Source organism: Euprymna scolopes, chromosome 13 (assembly GCF_053919585.1).
Source record: "Euprymna scolopes isolate OS-2025 chromosome 13, ASM5391958v1, whole genome shotgun sequence".
Taxonomy (NCBI): Eukaryota; Metazoa; Mollusca; class Cephalopoda; order Sepiida; family Sepiolidae; genus Euprymna; species Euprymna scolopes.
Window position 1 is genome coordinate 132206195 of NC_136494.1, and position 22070 is coordinate 132228264.

At 33.3% G+C, this 22070-nt stretch overlaps 1 protein-coding gene across 1 annotated transcript in view; it reads right to left on the reverse strand.

Annotated features, from left to right (window-relative positions):
- The window catches only part of LOC145292193 (cilia- and flagella-associated protein 65-like), a 2765874-nt gene that overhangs the window by 2666250 nt on the left and 77554 nt on the right, over window positions 1-22070 (reverse strand). The window contains exon 2 of the mRNA XM_080138498.1: window positions 1591-1828. Within this exon, the coding sequence (XP_079994624.1) occupies window positions 1591-1811 (221 nt within the window). The 5' untranslated portion in view covers window positions 1812-1828. The remainder of the gene's footprint in view (window positions 1-1590; window positions 1829-22070) is intronic.

Genomic DNA, 22070 nt, shown 5'->3' on the forward strand with positions numbered 1-22070 from the left:
TTCAGTTTCATTATTAATCGAATTGGGATCCTTTTATTTTCTTTTTTTAACATGTTTTAAATCTTTTGAAAAATGCCCTCATATAGTATCGACAGTGATAGTTTAATAAATCTTACCTACATTGCCAGCAGCCATTTTTCAGTTAAGAGGCCTTCTATATCTCGGTGGTCGTGATTCTGCACACCTCATAGCATCATTGTCTACATGGTCAATGATACCTGTCAAAATGTGGGTCTTCAAGAACATTTTCTGAATAGTTCTTCCCTTAAATTGCTAGACTTTAGAATTCTCTCCCTGTTTTTACAACTGCACTAATATGCAGAAACCTCAATATTATGCAAACAGACATCTTGCTGCTCAACTCACTCCTCAGAGTATTCCTAATTCACATTAGCCTATCACATCTCAATTGCAATTTGCCTTGTTAGAGGTGAATATGAGTAATATATATATCAGAGATTAAGTATCATCATCCCTCATATGTTTATATTATCTCTGTCATCAAAAAAAAAAATATGTAAAACCGATTAGTGTGCACCAATACTCTTCACATAGATCAACCTGTTCATCAGGACAATTTATTGTATCATCAAGACAATGAAAATGATGGCAAAATTACATGAATTGCACTTCGAACTGCATTCACTATTTCTTCGATCTGGTCCCCAGCGACTTCTGGCTGTTTGCAAATCTCCAAGAATGCTCCAGAGAAAGAAATTTGGCTCCAATGAAAAAGTGATATCAGAAACAGATCTATTTTGAGGGCCAAGACAAATCGTTCTACAAAAAGAGTATTAAATTGTGAGAATCATTGCAGTTAGTGTATCACCCTAGAAGAAAATTATGTTGATGAAAGTCCAATTAATGCCCCGGACTTGTAGAGTGGTCTGTTTGTATTAAGTTTATCCAAATTTGAGATGGTGATCTGGGAGATCTGTCTGATTTTGAATTAGTGCAAACAAACAGACATGTCTGATTCTTCAATGTTCACTTTATATATACCTGAAGATAACTCCAATAAAAATGTAATAAGTAGCAAGGATGAAAATAGAATTTCTAAAACAAGCATTTAATAAATAAAAATAAAACAATAATTAAACACTAATTTTTAGTTTCAGAAGATGGTTTGCCTTTACCTTACATCAAGAACCTAGAATTCAATTTTCTTTAGTTTCTACCTTTTTTATTTTTGCCTACTTTTTAGCTAACCATATAAACTACTAAGCGACCCTAAATACGACACAAAAACCCATGCAATCGTGATGCATTTGTTTGGGGATTTAGAGAGTGTGATGTGACCTTTTCGTTAATCCTATAATCAGTTCCATTTTGGCTTAGAATGATAGTACCTGTTACGACTCCATCCAAAGGTAAAGAATAGAAAGTAAGGGTAGGATTTGCATCCCATCTCTGAAACAGATCTGAAAGAAACTTTATTCATAACAAATACTCCCCGAATGGTTTGACATGTCGTGCATGCCAGGGGAGGGGGAGTGCAGCTCAACTCAACTAGAATGAATGTTGCCATAAGCAGAAGTATTTACCTCCACTTGTTAAATACTAGCCAGTTTCATGCATGAGATAACTTACTTATATGTAATTCGCTGCACATTTAATTGGGTATTTTTCATCAGGACATACTTGATGTATTCACTACCAGGTTGCCAATTTCTCCATCTCACACACGTGGCAACCATTAAGCCGCGTTTCATGATATTTTGCATTTCATTAGTACGATTCACATTCGGCTCAAGGGAGTTGTTTGTCACTCCATTGACTTCTTCTTCTTCTCGAGGTAAAACTGTTGGCATTTTACTGATTTTCAAGGCTGACGAAAGAAAAATAATATAAATACAAAAAATATACAAAAAATTTTAGGTAAATTTGAATTGTAATCTTTTTTCCATATCAAACAATATTTGTGGTTTCATATGAAACCAGTTCAAATGTATAAGCAACAAACTTTATTATAAAACTAAATAATGCAGTTAATCATAAAAGTTATCAAGAGAAGTGCTAGCATGTTTACAACAAAAATTGAATTCTAAATAACAGTTAATAAATATATATATTAGCACGGCGCCCGGAATTTCCCAGTCGTAAAATACACTTAAATATGATATTTTGATTAATGCAGATTTCGTATTTATCATTATTATAATGGACCCAATATATATATTAATGCTTTAAAAAGTAAAAAAAAAAAATAAATAAATAAAAATGACTTGTGCGCCACCACTGAGAATGGAAACCAAAACATTCAGCTTACAATTTATTTTTTCCTCTGCCATTATTGACCGAGCTATGAAAACATGTTTGCTACAAGGATGAAAATTAAAACATAAACCAATAGCTACTATGTTATGCACATATATTTGTAATGCCGGCGTTCGACCATCCCTTGGCAAATTTCATTTTTTTTTTTTTTTTAATTTTCACTTTTGCAACGATTTTCCCGGGCTAAAACCCAAATATAAAGTTTCACATGGCTTCAAATACCTTATATATGAAGTTTCATGTCTGTAGACTAAAAACTCTAGGCGTTTGGTAGGCAAAATATTTTAAACAAAAATATATACATATACATAAATATATATAGAAAGAGTTTTGTTTACTATAAACATTTTTACACAAATATTACGCAAGTATAAATCATGTAGAATATCTGTATGAATATAATTACACGTAATAGTTAACTAAAGGTGATCATCCCATAAGAAAACCGAAAAATAAAAAACTAATAAGGAATTAAAATGAATGTTTAAAAGAATATGCAAATTAGCTAGATGTTTGCTAGTCAATGCAATTCCATGACCCATATAAAAGTTGCATTTAATATGAATATCAACAGACACATACAAAAAAAATTTATATAGAGTATAGATATATATAACACAGAAGTATATTTAGAGTGTACACAAATATAATTGCATAACTATTTAACATAATTCTGTAATACGCTCAACATGTACCTCAGTACAGCACAATAGAAATACTGGAAAATATTCAAAAATATTTTTAAAATAACATTTTAAATAATGCATATGTAAATAGAAAAACAAGTGCCAGAATGTTGTTCAATAGTGAAATAAAAGAAAAAGTTAATGAAAATACATTTTCATTTAAAATAAAAATTTCACTGCTTAAATACTTAACTGTGCAAAGATAATTTACAGGTACACATAAGCAAAAAAATACTTATGGTTTCAAGGTATATGTTATGTGAATTTAGATGTGCAAGTTTAGTAGTAGTGTTTATTTAGTTAAGAAACTATGACTTAATAAAATATTCGATGTCTGAGAAAATATGAATGATTACACTGGCCAACATTTTTTGGTGCCGAAGGTTTCAAGCTGATTTAGACTAATTTGAGGGTATTGATTCTGAAGATCATTAATTTTTATCTCGCCAAGTTGTTGAGATATTTGCTATTTTATACCTGTTTTTACCTTACAATTAGGTGTTCTGCCTCCCTGTTTTGAACCCATTATCTCCCTTTAAGTTACTCTTAAGTAAAAAAAAGTTACTTTCTTCCAAATTTCCTCTTCTGGTGGGTTTTTGATTCCTTTTTGCAACTACTGGCTTCTTTAAATTTAGTGAGCAATAACCTTTTCGCCTCCCTACTTCCTCTTTCTCACAGAAGAAACATTGCGTGTTTGTCTCTGCGCTGTCCTTACTTTTACAGTAGGTGCTCAATTGAGCTCTGATCTATGGTCCCTTCATGCAAAACGTTTGCAACAAATAAACACATCTGCAACTACCACAAAAACCTTCCAGCATTCTCTATCTGTGCCTAAACATAAACAAAAATTCCATGAACAGAATTTCTTTCCTAGAACTGTGTGGAACACAATATTGCGGGTCTGCTTCCCCACTGATTATAACATGGTCATCTCCAAATCCAATGTGAATATATTTCTGTTGAGCCGTCTGCTTAGATAATCTGGCCCTATGTAAGTTCCACTATTACCTTGCTGTCTCACCATCTACCTTACATTTAACACTTATCTTAGAGTGGCCTTGATAAGTGGTGTGACTCCTTAAAAAAAAATTAAAAAGAAAAAAAAAAAAAAAGCCGAGCATGCAGGGTCCCCTCCGCAAGTGAATAATTTACTTTTACCTTGACTAATGTTTGTGCATATTTTTTTTTTTAAATCCATGGGATGGTTATTGAGAAAAGTGAACAAACGAGTTTTGGGCAATTTTACCCCTATAATGGCCCCTAAATCGTGAGCAAGTACTCTCAATAATGGATGCCACATTTTTCATTGATTTCAAACTAGCTTACAACTCATTTTATTAAAGTCATTTAAGATAACAGTTGTTTCGTTTACACTAAAAACAATATTATTTTAATCAGTTGTGATTGATGCTGGTGTTTGCTTGAGTATATGTGGACATACCTCTCTTAGTATTACTTTAGAAAAGCATAGCTATTTATATACAGAGTATAAATTCTATTTAATTATGTTGGAATATTTGGAATTGAATAATTTTCACTATTATTGTTGTTATCTCGGAGAGAATCTATTCCATCCAACACTTGCAAGTTTTTTACCTTAAAGTGCTATTATTTTTAGCTCCTTACATCAAGTGACTTCATATGTCTTGTTTGGAACGATTTCCACAAGAAAATGACATTTTTAAAATAACTTTCTCATCTTGGTAGTTGTTATGGTAACATTTTGACCATGGTATCTCCCTTCGAGTCTCCTCTAAGTACCTTCTATTGAACTCTGAAACTGTCTTGGAATTTTTACCAATATTTTTTAGGGTACACATACACTATTCATATTTAGTTTCATAGGCCTGTGATATTCATCAATTGATAAAACACCTTTCTGGCTCGAGATAACCTGGATACTTTATGTAATGTCACAATATCTTGGCAATGTGTTGATTCTAATCCAATATGAAATCTAAAATCCAATATAAAATCCAAAATGCATGTGTGTATGTTTTTTTTTAACCTCTCTCTCCACCCGGGCTGTCTACTGTTGTTCTGATTTCCCCCTCCCCCCACACCACTACTACCACTTTTTTTTAAGCCCCTCCTGGGGTTTCTTACCAAACAACCTTGAAATATTTGGGCAACGCTGGGTACCCTCGCTAGTATAAATATAAATGCCAATATCAAATTTGGCATGGAACAATATTAGCCAGGAGGAGGGAAAATATGTCAAAAAAAAAAAAAAAAAAATGTAAAACCGATTAGTGTGCACCAATACTCTTCACATAGATCAACCTGTTATTCATATCAAATTTCGCCTTAAACATGAATGAAACAATTACCATCTCTATCAGATTTTGTCTAATGAGATGTGCATTCATCTATGATTAATGCTTCTTTAGATTTTAAGTAAAGTGAACGCTGATGGGTAAAGTGAACGCCGATGAGTAAAATAAGTGCAGATGGGTAAAATAAATAATAATGGATAAGTTAACAGTAGAATATTTTTAGATATCTTCTTCAAATGCAAACCATAATATCCCGTCGAATATAGCAAAAAGCTATAGCAGAAATATCTTGTTACAAATATTTCATACAAAAATGACCGTAAAATTAGTTTAAGGTAATATGAAGACAAGATTAATGCTAATATTCGACAGAATAACATTTCAATAATTTTATGAGATTTTTGCGCATATTGATCATTATTTTTTTTAAGTTATTCTTTGATAAAATATTTTGAAAGAAAATTTGGATATTCAAAATATACTACACTGTGTTTCCCGTTCCCCCAAAAAGGAAGAAGTAATCTTCGATAACAAAACAGGTAAAACACTACTCCCAAAAGAGATAATGCTTACTAATGGTAATTCACTATGTTGAGAGATGAAATTTGGCCAATTATTAGTGCTTGATTTTTATGCAAGATAATACTAATAATTGGCCAAATAGTCTTCTACACTTTGCTATTGTTTACGAATGATTGAATGCCCAAATACTTGGAAGATGGGTAGGTCATCACAGTTCACATGAATAGCTGGACAGAAGTCTTGACTTAAAGCCCTATGACTTTTTCTCTGGGGTTGACTGAAAGAGCAAGTCTACTTAACAAAAGCAAGAAACTTAGAAACACTTGAAAGGTGAATATGTGAAGTTATGACTACTTTTCCTCAAGAGTTTGTGAAATCAGTTGATGCGATTCTTGGTCGACTTGAAAAGATGGCTTCGAATTTTAAATAAGTCCATGCATCATACTTTCTTCTCATATTCATTAATTGTATAAATTATATTTCAAAAATAGATTCTATATATTTTAAAATAGGGAGTTACTTTTCAATCATCCTCTGTGTGTGTGTGTGTGTGTGTGTGTGTGTGTGTGTGTGTGTGTGTGTGTGTGTGTGTGTGTGTGTGTGTGTGTGATTTAGAAATAGTGGCTTTTAAAAATGTCACGATTTTAATTAAAAATAACAGGACACTTATAAAAGTAATTGAGCTTAAGGTGAAAGAAACCCTTCTGTGAATATAAATTCAAAATGTTTTCATGTTAATTCAAGTTTTTAAAAAGAAACAATCTCAGAGTTTGTAATTAACAATTTGCCAAAACTTAGAAATTCATTTTTATATTATTTCATGTTTTCAATTTCGATTGACTTTTCTCTGGAGGGAAATACTGACGCAGTCTTTTCCCTTCAACAATGCCCTCGACACTGTCATTGTTGCTGATAACATTAATCAACCTGGACACACTAAATGTGGTTGGTTACTTTCCAACTAAGGGTTGTACTAACACAAGCATCTCAATAAAATAATATCTACAAATCAGACTATAAATTCAAATAGGAAGTGACCAGTTTCAAAAGAAATGTTGGTCAATTAAGAAAAGTTCCAGCCATAAAGAGAATGGTTATTGAAACTTGTGATTTAAAGCTAGAAACGGATATGAAAATATTAAGCTTATTTTCCTTTGAGAACTTAGATTGTATTCAACTGTATATACTAAATTCTTAAGTATTCAGTCTCTTTTCAGCCCTCAGTATGTAGAGTTAAAAAATGTACAAAAAGAAAAGTTAGGATTATAAGTGTTTGTTTTAAGTGTTTGGCTGTATGTGATGCCAGTCAATAGCCACAATAAATGTGATGTTGAACAACTCCCGCCTCACACCATAAAAAACTGTAGTAAAACTTCACAAATTTGCATGTACCTACTTACAATGCCTCCCCACAAGACAGAGTTAGACACCAGGGTCGTTTTTTAACGTGAAGAAAAGGTACAAAAATAAAAATTGTCTCAGTCGTGAAAGATTTCTCCTCCACTGAAAGAGAACAAGAAATGGAAGTGCCTCATCTGAAGAACAAATACTACACTTTGATCCTGGCCAAAAGCAAACAGTAAAAAGATGTAATACTGGATGAATTCAATGAAATGAGAACACAAATTGCGGCATTTCATCTCAACTGACAAAGCATCATAGAAAGTTATATATATGATCGCAAATCAGAGATGATGACTATAAGCCAATTTTATTTTTTCATACATGGCTAATTTTTATGGAAATCGATCGGGAAAAGATATGAAGCCACTTGATGTAAGGAGCTAACAAGAATGAAAGATAATTTTCAAAAATAGGAGACACTTATTGACCTTAATTTTGAAAATCCAAGGTTGTAGGTAGGAGGAAAACGGTGAGCAGGAAAAGAGTTTCACAACTTTTGTATTACAATGAGGTATCAAAACAGCAAAGTGATGGAGACCACCAGACTAACGATTTAAAAGAGTTAGAATAAAGTGAAGCAGAGAATAGATCAGGTTAATAAGAAATCAAACTTTACATGCGAGTAGTTGGTTGGTTTTAAGCAGTGAAATTGACAGGCAAAACGAACCGTCTGCTGCCCTCAGTCAAAGCGACTATTCTCATTGGACAAAATGTTATCACCTTGTGTTTTGTCTTTGCAATAGTAGAGTAACGCTGGCTTTCACCAAAAAAATTACATCGACACAAACCCAGGAAAGATTAGATGCAAAGAAATATGCATATAGATTTCAACCCTTACAAGGTTGAAAATTAGACACTTAATATTGTAAAAGGAGACCTGAAAGTAGTGTTCTACGTTAAAGGTTGGAATTTTAAATTTTCACTAATATTTTTGTTAAGTTATCATGATGTGATTGGGAGATTCATAGATGGAGTTAGCAGAGGAGTTTAGAACAGAATGCAAAGAAAATGAATACTGAATAAAAGTGTCTTTGCAAATCATTTAAGAAAAAGTTATATAATATAGCATTGAGAGGCCTCATCAGAAACAACTCTATGGTCTAGATTCTATTCAGCAAATGGCAATACAACAACCTCACTATTTCACACCTTTTGATAGGACAGCCTTCTTGGGAGTTACTTTAAGATTTGAATTTTTGTTTCAAATTTATGAATAGAAAACAGTTTCTAGATATATAAACAAAAGTCAAGTACTATGGTTCATTTGTACTCTTAAACCAAACAACATCTCTTCAGAGTGCCTCTACTCTAGAAAGACTTTTCTCCTGACCATAGCTTCATTTGAAAAAGGTTGCAAAAGGATATGAGCATGCATATTATTATTGCTGTTATAGACGTATAACCAAACAAAGTAGTTCAGCAGGTTCAGGTTGTGGGAGAAGGGGGGGCAGTAACAGATGGGTACAAAGTTGTAGCGCAATTTCTGAAGTCAAGTCTGGGTCTCTTTGGACTTGTGGGCTAGCGCCAGGTCCTGCTGCCACACCCAGGATCTGCCAGCAGCCACTTGATTGTACCAGAGGATCATCTCACCCTTCACCACATCCAGGTAGACGTTGGTGTTGACTTTGAAGATGTGAGAGGACATGATGTGGCCCTCAGACTGTGATCAGAAAATTTGTTGAGCTGTGCCCTTAAGCGTTGAACCATCCAGATTTGCATTTTGAGGGTGCTGGCAATGGTCCTGTTGTCATAACTTGGATTTGTAAAGAGCAGGGGTTGTACAGCGGCGCATCTCTGATCTCGCTCGTTGAACATTGTATCACTTTTAGATATGATAAAAAGCTCCTATCACTTTTGGGATTTGTACACAACTTGCCAACTACTGGACAACTTGTCTGCAACAAAAAAGAAAACCGGTTTCATCAAACGGAAATGGAATCATGTCTTTTCTAGGACGACAATTTCATCTTTCCACTCCACACACACACACACACACACACACACACACACTTGAATAAGGATCACTGTACTTTTTCCCTATGTTCAGAATATCATTACATGCAGTCTCTTCTACCCAGCATAGTCGGAAGAAGCTGAAATATTGGAAAACTTAATCGGTTTCTTATACATATAGTTTAGACTGTATTAAAATTAAAGATATGTATTTGAAGTTTTAAGGGAGTTTTTACCTTAGAGATGATGGCACGTAAATATTCAGCATTTTGAAAGTTTTCAAGAAATATGTTCAAGATTTCTTTTATTTTGAAATTAACATTAAATCACAGTTATATAACTGATGTTAGTTCATATTACATTCACTCCAATAATTTCTGACAGATACATTTCATTATTAATTCATGTAAGAAATATTATGTTAGGGATACAGACCAGGTAAACTTTACTTTGTTTATTGTTGATTCAGGTTATCGAACATTGATAAATGTTCCTTATTCTAATGTAAAAATATCACTTCGTATGGCAGTGTTGGCCTGTGATTTTTCACAAACTTTTACTGGAGAACTTTGGTTTAATGTATTCTTTGATACATTAAATGACAAGTTTTTGGTGGAAACTGTTAGGGCTATATATTTTGTAACAATACGGGTCATAAAAGTTATCCGTTTATAATTAGGCTGACATTGTTAAAAATGGTTTACTCATTATTGAACCATCAATCAATGAAAACTGCAGGAATACTAATTATCAAAAATGATAGCCGTCACATTTTTGGCCGATATATTAAATTGCAAACTCTTCGACATTATATGCTAATATGCTTTTGAACATTAAAAATGCACCAAGTATAGTTTTACATAGTCAGACTTTAAAAGATATTCTCGAGGTGAAAAAAGAGGCAACCCAAGAAATTACACAAACAGTTTACTCATGCATATAAAGAAAAATTAATAATTTTGGTAAAACACAGCAACACATTACATAACAAGGAATTTCTGAATCAGATAAAAATGCTTGTGATTTTCCTTAAGTTTCCGGTTTAGAAAATCCCCACCAACCTCAGTTGTAGGATTGGCCCTTGATAACAGGTTTAAGATGTTAAATAATGTGGTTTGGGACGATTAATCGGAATCGGAAATTGTAAATATCAAAACATTTGGGATATCAAAATCGGCACCGGAAAAATATATGTCTATATTCCAATCCCAAGAAACGAATCTTTTAACTGTTTATTTTTTTTTTGTTTCTGTTCGGAACTTAATTTTTCATTGCTGGTAGTAATGGAAAAAAATGATAAATCTTTGATTTAAAAATTCTAATTGTAAAATGTTTTTGACTCCTAATGGGGATATGATACGAATGGATTCGCCAATCATTTTTATAACCAACGGCTGTGCTAAACAACCAATGAAAACGTTTCAAAATTATTATAAAAATTGTCGAATTTTGAATTCAATCAGTTCGCCGTTAACTACGCCACGGACCGCATTTGATTCTTGGCCGCCATCTTGATTACTAATCTGAACTACGCCGCCATCTTTGTTCAACACAATGTCTCAAAACTTAACACTAATAAAATTCAAACCATAAATGTTTATTTTTGCGAAAATATATGCATATATGACCTGGGTTGTTTACAGTAATCGGGAAGTCTAAAAACAACAAAACTTTATAGTTAAATATTTAGAACTTTTGAAAGATTCAGAATCGGTAATTGCATAGGAATTAGGGAAAAATATTGGAATCGTCCCATGACTAGTAGGTATCCACCTAGATTCGGCCAGATCAATCATCTGATGTATGTAGAATGAGTAATATAGAAAAATCTCCGTAAGTGAAGTTAGTCTTTGAGGCAAACAAGTCACTAATAAAGTAATAATTAAGGAGAGATTCCATATCTTTTCCCCAGTTTGTGAAGCAATCAGATTTGGATATTGTTTTTATTCAGATGCTACCTATGCTAGTTTCACAAGTTGGTTTTATCATCTTTGTTTATTTTAAGATGAAAAGAATGACTCCTTTATGCTGATCATCAAAAAAATTGACAGTCTAAGAAAAAGTCTCAGAAACTCTAATGCTTAGTGAAGAAGCTGATGCAGATATATTGATCGCCACTATGCTTCAGGAGATATTCAGAATACCTAGATTGGCTGAAGTTTTTTTGTAAAACAGAGGATCAAATCTTGTGAGTGATTGAGGTTTGAGAGTGGACGTGACCAAATTGAAGGAAATTATAGTAAAGAATTTTTTTTAATAGAAATTGCTCCAGAAAAGGCATGAAGCCACTTGATGTAAGGAGCTAACAAGAATGAAAGATAATTATCGCAAAGACAGGAGATGTCTATTGACCTTAGTCTTGAAATGATTGAGTTTCAAAGTAGAGGGAAAACAGTCAGCAGGAAGAGAGTTCCAGAAGAAAGACCAAGTAGTTTCAGAATCGATTTTTCCTCAAGAGTAGAGTCACCCATGAGAATCGTAGGAAGAAAAGGAACACATCTACGGTACAAAAGACACAAGATGAGTCTTAATAGGATTGAATGAAAGAAACCATTTTGTACCCAAATTTATAACTGAACACAAGTCAACTTCTAGATTAGCTGCATATTTCAACTGATCCGAGGAAGATGAATGGGAAATACCAGAATAGAAAGTGGTATCATCAGCATAAATATTAATTTTCTGAACAATATTCTATGAAAGATCATTCATATAGAGAAGAAATAGAGTTGGGTCTACAATAAATCCCTGAGGAACATCAGCATTGATAGGAAAAGAGAATGAAGAGACGCCATTCAAAGTTACTCATAAACTTTGATCAGAAAGAAAAGACCTAATGTCAAGAACTATACTACTAATACTATAATATCAAAGTTTTGTAAAAGACCAGAATACCACGCTTTCTTGAACACCTTTGAAATGTCAAATGCAATGACTATCGCCTTCTGAATTATCCATAAACCGACATATCTGCTCAGTTACAACAGTCAATAGATTAGCAGTTGAACAAAACCATGAACGCCATTATGAACATCACTAAAGAGGCCCAGATTTTCTAGAAGAGCAACAAACTTGCTGTTGACTAACCTTTTAAAAACTTTGCTAATAACAGAGAGGAGACTAACAGGGCGATACTTAGTTAAATCAGACAGATCACCAGCATTTTTAAAGATAGAAACAACAAAGGACTATTTTCAATAAGAAGGGAAACTTGATTTTGATAAACAGATTGAATAATTTTGAGAGGATAGAAGAAAGATCAGGAGCACAATATTTGAGAACAACAGAAACTGAATGAAGACCAGAGAGCTAAGCTTTTGAGATGAGATAGATCTATAAATCCTTTGAGAATCAGTAAACTTGGCTTCAGAAATTGCTTTCTTGTAGGTATTGCTAGCTCTTCTATAGGACTGTCTAGAAACCAGAGAATCATCCCGACGATACTGATTTAAGTAATGATTATGATTGGTAATGGCAGAAACACAGATCAATGAAAACTAGGGAGGAAAATGAGGTTTGGATTCAAACTTACAATGAGGAATGAAGAGGTCAATTCCAACAAGAAGCCAGTCAGTAACCTCCTTTTGGAGATATATCAAAGATGAACCCCCTGGAATGTCACATAGGAAGCTGTGAACCCTATCTCAATCAGCCCTTCAGTAGTTAAGCATATTTTCTATAGAAAGGACAATCAATTGAGACTTTACAGGAAAATCAATCTCAACATCAACAACAGCATAATCAGAAGAACCCGATGGAGGAGAAAAGGAAACAGAACAAGATTCAGGAACAGAAATGAGGAAAAGATCAAGTAAAGATGGTTGATGACGATCATTATCAAGAAAGTGTGTAGAGAAGATGATAATTTGGGATAAGTCATGAGACAGAGAATAGTTTAAAAAGATTTCATTAGCTAGATTTGTGTAATTAGAATAGGGAGAGTCAGACAAAATGATGAGAATCAAAGTCACCAAACACAAAGATGGATGAAGTTGCAATGCATTAACAATACTGTTGGATATAGCATTAATAAATGAACAGTCATTGTCAGAAGGTGAACGATTTAAAAAGAATAAGTAAGAAGTAGCAAAGATAATCTAAGGCAGATGCAAGGACACCCATGAGATCTAAGAGTGGGGACACATGAAATGGGGAAAATTCTTTGTGAATATAAAGAGCAAAGTCGTGTAAATGCGTAGAAGAGTGGACAATAGGCAAATAACCATCCGCGTATAAATCATTGGAATCAATAGAAGAATTTAGATTAGACTTACAAAGAGCAAGGGTATGGAGACTTGCAAAAGAGAACAAACTAGACATCAGGGAGGTTTGTTCTGAGATCTCTAATGTTAGCATAGAAAATAGTAAAGTGATTGTTGTAAGGATTAGTCACTTACTTCAAAACAAACCAAGCTTGAAAGAGACTATCACCAGCATTCAATCCCTTCGACTCCAAACAGGTTGGACACAAAAGATATTCAAGAAGATTAATAAAGGAGGGAAGAGGTCACTAGCCCCCCCACACACACACACACAAAAAGTCACCTCTGAACCAAAAACTGGTGTTTTATCGTGATACCATCACACTTCAACAAAAGCAAAAATAACTTTCATTCCAAGAAGACAAGCTAAGCCAGACATTTTAATAACTTTGATATCACGATGGAAAAGAAACTATGCTATATAAGAGAGGGAATCAGCTCCCAGTAGAATCTACATACTCAGATTTATATTAAACAAGTGTGTGTCTCCTTTTTATTTCCTTTATTTGTTTAGTAAGCCTTTTTAATAATCTTGCATATATACAACAATAATAATACTTAAAACGAATTAATAACACCCCACTGCAGCGTCACCATTAAATCCTATCGACATTAGTGTATTTCTATCTAAACTAATCAATCTGCATTGAGAAAATCCTTTTGAGTTGTTCCAATCAGAAAAATGCACCTGACGATATCAATGCCCTTATGCCATTTAAATTCAAATAAACAGAAGAAAAATATACGACTTTTTCATTAATACAATTTTCAGTTAAATACATGTTTACGTTTTGTTAAATGGATACTGACTAGTCATTATCTAAAGTGGTCAGTTTCTGGGTGGGCGAATAATAATCGTCTGAGAAGAGAGATGAATTTAGTCAATTCTGCTGACCAACTGAAAATGACTGATAAAAATACCAGACATCTAAGATTTCCAATTGAAAGTAAATATCTTCTAGCAAAAGAGTAATCAGATGTGGCTCTCTCGGTATTGGTTTTGTTTTCTGGTATTTCACAGTCCGTTGCGTTTATGTACCTCTTCAAGCAAGATGGATTCTTCGACTTGTTTTGATTTGGCTGGACAAAAATCACTCATTTGGATGTCTGTTGTTCAGAAAGGAGTGCCACTGTAACCTATAACGAATGAACATCTATTAGTTGCTTTAACTAAAGTTATAGTTTTATTCAAAGAGAGAATTATTCTGCTGCAACATTGACTTAAACCACATAGCTGACACTGTGATGTCAGAATCTAGCAATAATTTCGGACTGGCGGAATGAGTGAAAGATCTTTCACAGCCTGAACAGTGAATGCACACAGAACACCTGAATCATGTGGTGCTTATACTATAAACGTACTTAACTACCACCATCTGGTTAATTTTTAATTGAATAAATCTGATTGCAATGCTTAATATAGTCTGTATACGTTTATATTGCACATTCATAGTTTACATTCTAAATTACACAACACACATAATATTGTTACATATTGGGGCCCTATACATGTAGGTAGAGATTATGTAAACTAGTATGAGTTTTGGAAGTATTACATTAAGTACATGTTGGGACAGCCTTGCAGCAAATGGCAATAAACCCAATGCACTTGCCGTGATAGATGCAGGGGTTCTGAGGTCAGATCCCTAGAGAAAACATGTTAGAAGCAGGTGCCAATGATTATGTATGAAATGATCGCGTGTTTCGATGCTGTTTGAGGCAAGGAAGTGAGTCAAACCAGACGTGCCCACAATGTAGAAATCTAAGAAATTTCATCAAGACTTTTCCATTCATCAGTCATTTTCTAAGGCTCTGTAAGAAAATTAAATAGAAAATTAATTTTAGCCTTTCCTTTTTAAATCAATTTTGATTTCTTCCCTTGAGAACGAACATCTCTACCCAACAAAAACAAACGATCAACAGCTACAGTACAATGCAACTATACAGATTATTGACTACACACGAGGAATCAACAATGAAAAGAATGAACATCAGAGTGTATGTAAAGAAAGACTTATTGATTCATGTTTCTTGATCGCTCACTAGCAAAACTCCACATGTGCAGTGAGTATGCATGTGTTGCAAATGCACAAATGAGCATTTGTATGAAAAGACAATGTACTTCCCACGTACTCCCTTCATCTTAACGTTTGTTTGCTTTAACCCATAAGCAGCTGAATTAAGAGAAACTTTTAGATGTAAATGTAGTTTTTTTTTGTTGTTGTTTTTTTTTACTGTATCATTAATGGGACGCTGACGGATAATGCATTGATATGTTATGAAAATCTTACACCTCAAATGCAAAACAAATAGGTTGAATACTTTTTGGAAATGTAACTACTCTGCATTCAAAGAAGGAACTATCCTTTTTTATGGAATTATTTGTAATGCAAATCACAAATGGTTTCGTTCTTAACCAACTTACTAAATAAGTGCATATTTCTTTTCTTTTCTTCAAAAATAACCAGAGGGCGATAAGTAGACATATTCAATAAATTATTCAAACTTGGATTATCACTAAATAATTCATTTAATAATAATGATACTTTCATAAGTTTGTCTATATTGCTTGCAGCCATCTCAAAGAAGTTTGCCATTTACTCTTCAAACTTTTCAGTATCTTTAGAAAAGATTTCCTCACGAAAAATATCATTTGGATTTTTATCTGTGAATGATAAAATTAAATCAATAGATGTACTAAAATACAAAGTAGAATTAAATTCTTTTATCATTATTGAGTTATATTCCTATTGAGTATTACATTTTATCAGTATTAAAAAATTATGTAGGCAGAAATAAAATGTGTCTTCATAGAAAGAGTGACAACTTTTGACTTTCCCTACAGGCGCTGATATTATTGAAATGTTGGAAGGCATATAAGTTGGTAAAATTGAAACTCGAATTGTAAACAAGGCTGTTTATAACTGGACTATCGAATGAAACGCTCTTATGACATACACAGAAATGACAAAAGACATAATAGAAACAGTTTATTTCAATAAACATAATTTATAGAACAAAATCACAAATAAATGGTCACAAATTTCATAACTAATACTCGGTTGAAATTCCCTTTGTTGTTTTAGTGCTATTGCCCTCTAAGTATGGTATTGATCAGTTGACGAATATCATCTTGAGGAATTTCTTGCCCGGTTTAATATGCCCCAAAGGTTTTCATATTGGGTTCATATCTGGGGACTGAGTTGGCCATAGTGGTTTATTTATCCTATTTTGGCTCAACCAATGTTATATCACTCTAGCAGAGTGACAAGGAGCTCTGTCTTCCATAAATAGGGAGTTAACTTGGTTCATTTTACCAATTGAGAATATTAAACGGAATACATCATGAGGCCGAAGACAGTGTGTTCCTTCATACTCGCTCTGATGGAGAACTTTTTAACTTGGCTCGCCTACGCGCCAAAACCAAGATTCGAAAAGTCCTAATACTTGAGCTGCTGTTTGCAGACGGCAATGCATTGGTCTTGCACTCTGCAAGTGGACTCCAGTGACTGCTTGGAAGTCGTCATTGCTCTGGAACAGCTCACAGGAGAAAATGCATCTTTTATTCTCAACTCGGTATTGTTGTTTCCGTTTCTTTTATTTCTGAGCCTTTGGAAAACTATTCTCCCAGAAATCAATGATGCCCGGAATTATCTTCAAGAAAAGGGGCTGGATCTGCAATAAAGTTCTGTCAGGCTGATGGCGTTGAGAGATTGCCTTCTTCAGAATAGAGAAAAGATGGTGGACACTCAATAGACGAGTCAAATAAAAAAACTCTGCTGGGATAAGCATAGAGCATCGTATCTGCAAAAAGAAACGAATGGGTGGTGAGCGATTGACTGATACAGCACTCGGGTTTGATACGGAGTTGGGATGGGAATATTGTCTGTCATAGACAGGTTGACTGAAGAAATATCTTGCAGATTTCAACAAGTTCACAATCTTGCAAGTAAATATGCTTTTCTTACACCGTCAAATCTGCTTGATGATAATTATGATTGTCAGCTTGGTGAAGTTGACGAAGATATAAAGATAAATTCTTTGCCGAAAGGAAGAGATTACAGTATTTTGTGAAAGCTTCATGAAAAGACAAAATTAATGGAGCTCTTGAACTTTTGAACTTCATACAAAGATACCACCTTGGGGATTTTGTCCCTAATATTGTGATCTTGCTGCGCATTTTCCTTACCCGAGCTATTAGCATTGCCAGCTGTGAGTGCTCTTTCTCGAAACTGAAGCTCATAAAAAACTACCTTTGATCAAAAATGAGCCAGACAAGGCTTACAGACTTGGCAATCCTCTCCATAGAGAGGGAATTTGTCGATAGAATAATTTTTGATAGAGTTATTGATAACTTTGCCGAAAAAAAAGCGCAAAAAGTAGGTTTGTAAATTTTCAACCGACTTGATGCCTTGCAATAGTTCTTTCACAAAAAATAAATTTATAGCCTTATCTTCATTCACAAATACATTTATTTAAAAAAAAATTTAAGCCTATTTTTAAAAGGATTGAAATATTAACAAATTTCTTAAATTTCGCGCTTAAACCGAGCAATTAAGCACACGGATTTCAAAAAGCACAGATGCAAGGCGCTTTTTTTTATTTGGAAGGCTCGACCTCTTAATAATAACATTATGAAAAAAAAAAAAGAAAACTACATCGGACTATTCTCTCCTTGATACAGCCATGTTTTTTTTGTGAAAATTCGGAAATAACAACGATAAAAAGTAAATAAAAATGATTTTATCATTTGTTAACCTTTCATGTTTTCAAATGTTCTCATTTAAATTTATAAAATAAAGTTTTCTAAAATGTGTGACTTTCCATTTCTTAAATTTTGCGCTTAAACCGAGTGATTACACACAAGGATTTAAAAAGCACCAATAAAAGACGTTTTTTCTCTTTGAGAGGCTCGACCTCTTAACATTATGAAGAAAAAGAAAAAACTATATCAGACTCTCTTTGATACAGCCATGTTATTTGGCAAGAATTCGGACCTATATAACAACAACAAAGTAAATAAAATGATTTTATCATTTCATAACATTTTCAGGTTTTCAAATGTTCTCATTTAAATTTATTATATTTGTTTGTGTAGCCAATTAATTTAACATTTTTCTTATAATTTGAATTATACGTTTTTATTTTGAAAAATATTTGATTTCTTTTGTTTCATATCAACGTTTACATAATTCCCTTCAGATTAATATTTACATAGTTATTATTATTCAAATTATTGAAAAGAAATTGTTAAATTAAATCAAAATTTAAAAAAGAGTGAGAATTGTGTAAACATTAGTTCAATGAAAAATATTTTGAGGGCTTTTTAGAATTTTGAAGGTTTTAACAGGTTGTCATATGCCAGCAGTGGGGGTGAAGGGTGGCAAACAGGTAATCATATGCCGGGGGGGGGGGGGTACGACTGCCCCAGGAAGCAAAAACTACACCTAGCCCATTCCTCTTTCTGGATATTCATACCCACATAAAACTCTCCTTTATATAGATTGCTCGAAGAATAAGTTGACATAAAGGAAGTAACTCCTTGATTAAAAAAAAGATTTATATATTATTTCCCTTTAGTACGAAACTCTAAAAAGTAAAATCCGACCAGCCCCCATTCTCGACGACATCTGCTTCAATTTAGGGTCAAAGAATGAATATTTTTCCTAAAGTTTTGGCATTATTATTCTGGGGAACACTGATCAAGAATTTGTTTAGCAGCTCAGCACTTTCAGACAATCGCCCTTTACTTATATATGTGTTTGTGTGTGTTTAGCAACCAGGGTGATATAAGTATTTATATATAGTTTAGAAAGTTTCTTGTGATATAGGAAAAGTTTTGCATAGGGAATAAACAGAATAACAGAGTAAATCTCAAAGGTTATAGTATAGGACTACAGTTTGAGAGGTAATGGTCAACTATGAGTGTGTATGATGATCGTGAATTTGTCAAGGTTTCATACACGGAAAATACGGCCATCTTGCCTTTTAAAGAAATATGAATATTGTATTATATAGGTTAGTAGAAAGAGAAAATGGAGAGGAAAGAATTTTCGGAAGGCCGAAAAAAGATAGAATTATATGATGAAAGAAAAAGATGAAGCACTTTTAACATTGATTTCATCATGAGTATTAGATGGAAGAGAGAAGATGTTTTAAACGTGTATAAAAAAAAATTGAAAGGAAGAGCTTGCTATTGTGTGTAAGAGAATATATTTTTATGGATATAATACTGATAGATTAGAAAGTGTTGAAACCTGATTAAAAGTAGTCATCTCTCTAGAATTAGTGTTATATATATAAGCGAATTGTAACGAAAAGAGAAGTCTTCATAGGTAAAGAGAGAAAGACTTGTGGTGTGGTCTCTAGTCTTGGTAGGGTCATTTTGAATGACAATTTTTGGCTATAACCAAGAACCACACCATATGTAGGACATACATACAACAATGAAAATAAATTAAATATTGAGAGAATAGAAGGGTCACCAGTTAGTAAGTGCTAATTAAAATATGAACATAGCTTTGTAAATGAAAAATTCAAACAAAGTAAACAAAATTTTATAAAAACAAAACATTTTTATATCTACAATTTTATTTTCATAGTGCAAATACATGTTTGGTAAAGTGGGGTTAGTAGTCACAAATCAAAATGTTCATAGTGTGAATAATTTGCATATGTAAGTAATATACGCATGTAAGCATTTGGCAGTGTTGTATTGTGTATGTGTGTGCGTTTATTTTTTATTTATTTATTTTTTTACAATGTAGTCACCACTTATCAAGTCCCAAAGATCACTCAAGGATAAGGATTAATGAATGTAAGGTGGTCATTGAGACAACAGCTTAGTGATCATTTTTTATAGAAATTGGGTAGAATTTGATTATTTAAGGCGACAGGACAGAAAGAACTTGTTTACATTGGACTTCAAGTTGACCATTGTAGTCAGTTGGAAAGCAAACCAGTGGAACCGAATTCTACAAGTGGTCAGTTCTAGAACAAAAAGCTTTGTTCATGGAATTCGCATTTAGATTTGGGCAAAGACAGAGACATGGGGAAATTGTTGATAGGGGCTGTAGCTTGACAAGCCTTTCTATGAGTTTGGCAAGAGGAAACCATAGAAATAAAACGAGTACTTGCAATGAAAATAACGGTAGAACAGAGAAAAGCTCGCAACATCTTTTTTGTGATAAGAGGTTGCAGGAAGGAGAAAATGGCATTGCCTACCAGGTTTCGAAGTCGGTTTTGAACCATCACAATAGGATAAAATGCTCCGAGCAGCTTCTCCACAGATGTGGCAGCAATACTCCATTTAAGGGCGTATTTGGCACTTGAATAGATAGAAAATTGGTTTACCTTATTCTTATTACTGCATATATATCTGTGAGTAGCAATTTATTTATGTTCGTTTGACTGTTGCTGGTGTGTAAAAATGTGTGCACAAAATGAAAAAGGCTTTTATGTGCGTTATTAAACAGTTCCTTTTCGTCTCCTTCATCAATAGGACAGGAGGGTACATGTTCTTGTTTTACTTTAGTGCAGTCGACTGGCAAAGTCAGGAGAAAACTGATTTTGTTGATCTGATCTTACAGGAGATGTTAAGTTCTCATTGGCTTGTTACTTTCACAAGCATTATTTTGGGTTTTGAAACGATTTTCATTGGTTGAAATACTTTAAGTTCTTGTAAAAACTTACTTGCTTGCTTTTAGTAGTGATGAAAACCTTGAATACAAATGAAATGCTGAAAGAAAGAATTGCAATTAGAACTATTTGCTTTTAGCGTTCGTTTGGATCAATCTTAGTTTTACTATAGATTAGGTCAATTTAAATAAGTTAATTTTAAGAATTCAGAGAGATGAACAATGTTACACTTAAAATTCTTCACATCTGAATAGTCAAGAAGTGATGATGACAAGGCTTGAATAACTAATAACTGGGAGTGTTGGGTGAAACAAAGACATCAAGTCCCATGGCTGCTAGAATCCCTATAGACTTTTTGTAGCAGTAAATAAATTGAGAATGGATTCCAAAAACATAATTCCATGTTTCAGTGGAAATGCTTTTGATCGCGGCAAAAATACAATTTTATAATTATTATTTCTACTGGATGTTTTGTGTTGCCCACATTTGGATGTTGAAATTTCAAGATCCAGTCCTCTATACGTCGCCATGAATTCTTAAACTTTATCCGCAATTTTTTTTTTTTTACATCCTTTTTAAATTAAAATGTAAAGTGTTAATTTGAAGGTCAATTTCCTTTAATTTTTGTTTATGAAAGTTTGATCACGAAAATAAACAACTTTTACTTAAATCGAAATTTTCTGTTTCTGTAATTAACAAAATCTATGATGAAATATTTACAAATTTTAAAAGGGGATGATTTAACAGGTTATAATAACTTAAAGACAATAATAAATGTAAATGACGAGAAATTAACTGGTTTTGCATTCATGAGATATATATACGACACTTATGGCACAACTAAACATAAAAATTAGCCTATATTTAAAACTAGCAGGACCCGTGTACCGGCGTTACCCAGTGGAAGTATGCCTCCAACCCCACCTGTTAAAAAATGGTTGTTAGTGGGAGTCAAATAGCGGGTACTGGCGCTCATGGCCAAAATGAATGTACCATGCCAAAGTAACGTTAGTATCTATAAACCCATTCTTAACATTGAGATTTAATTATGT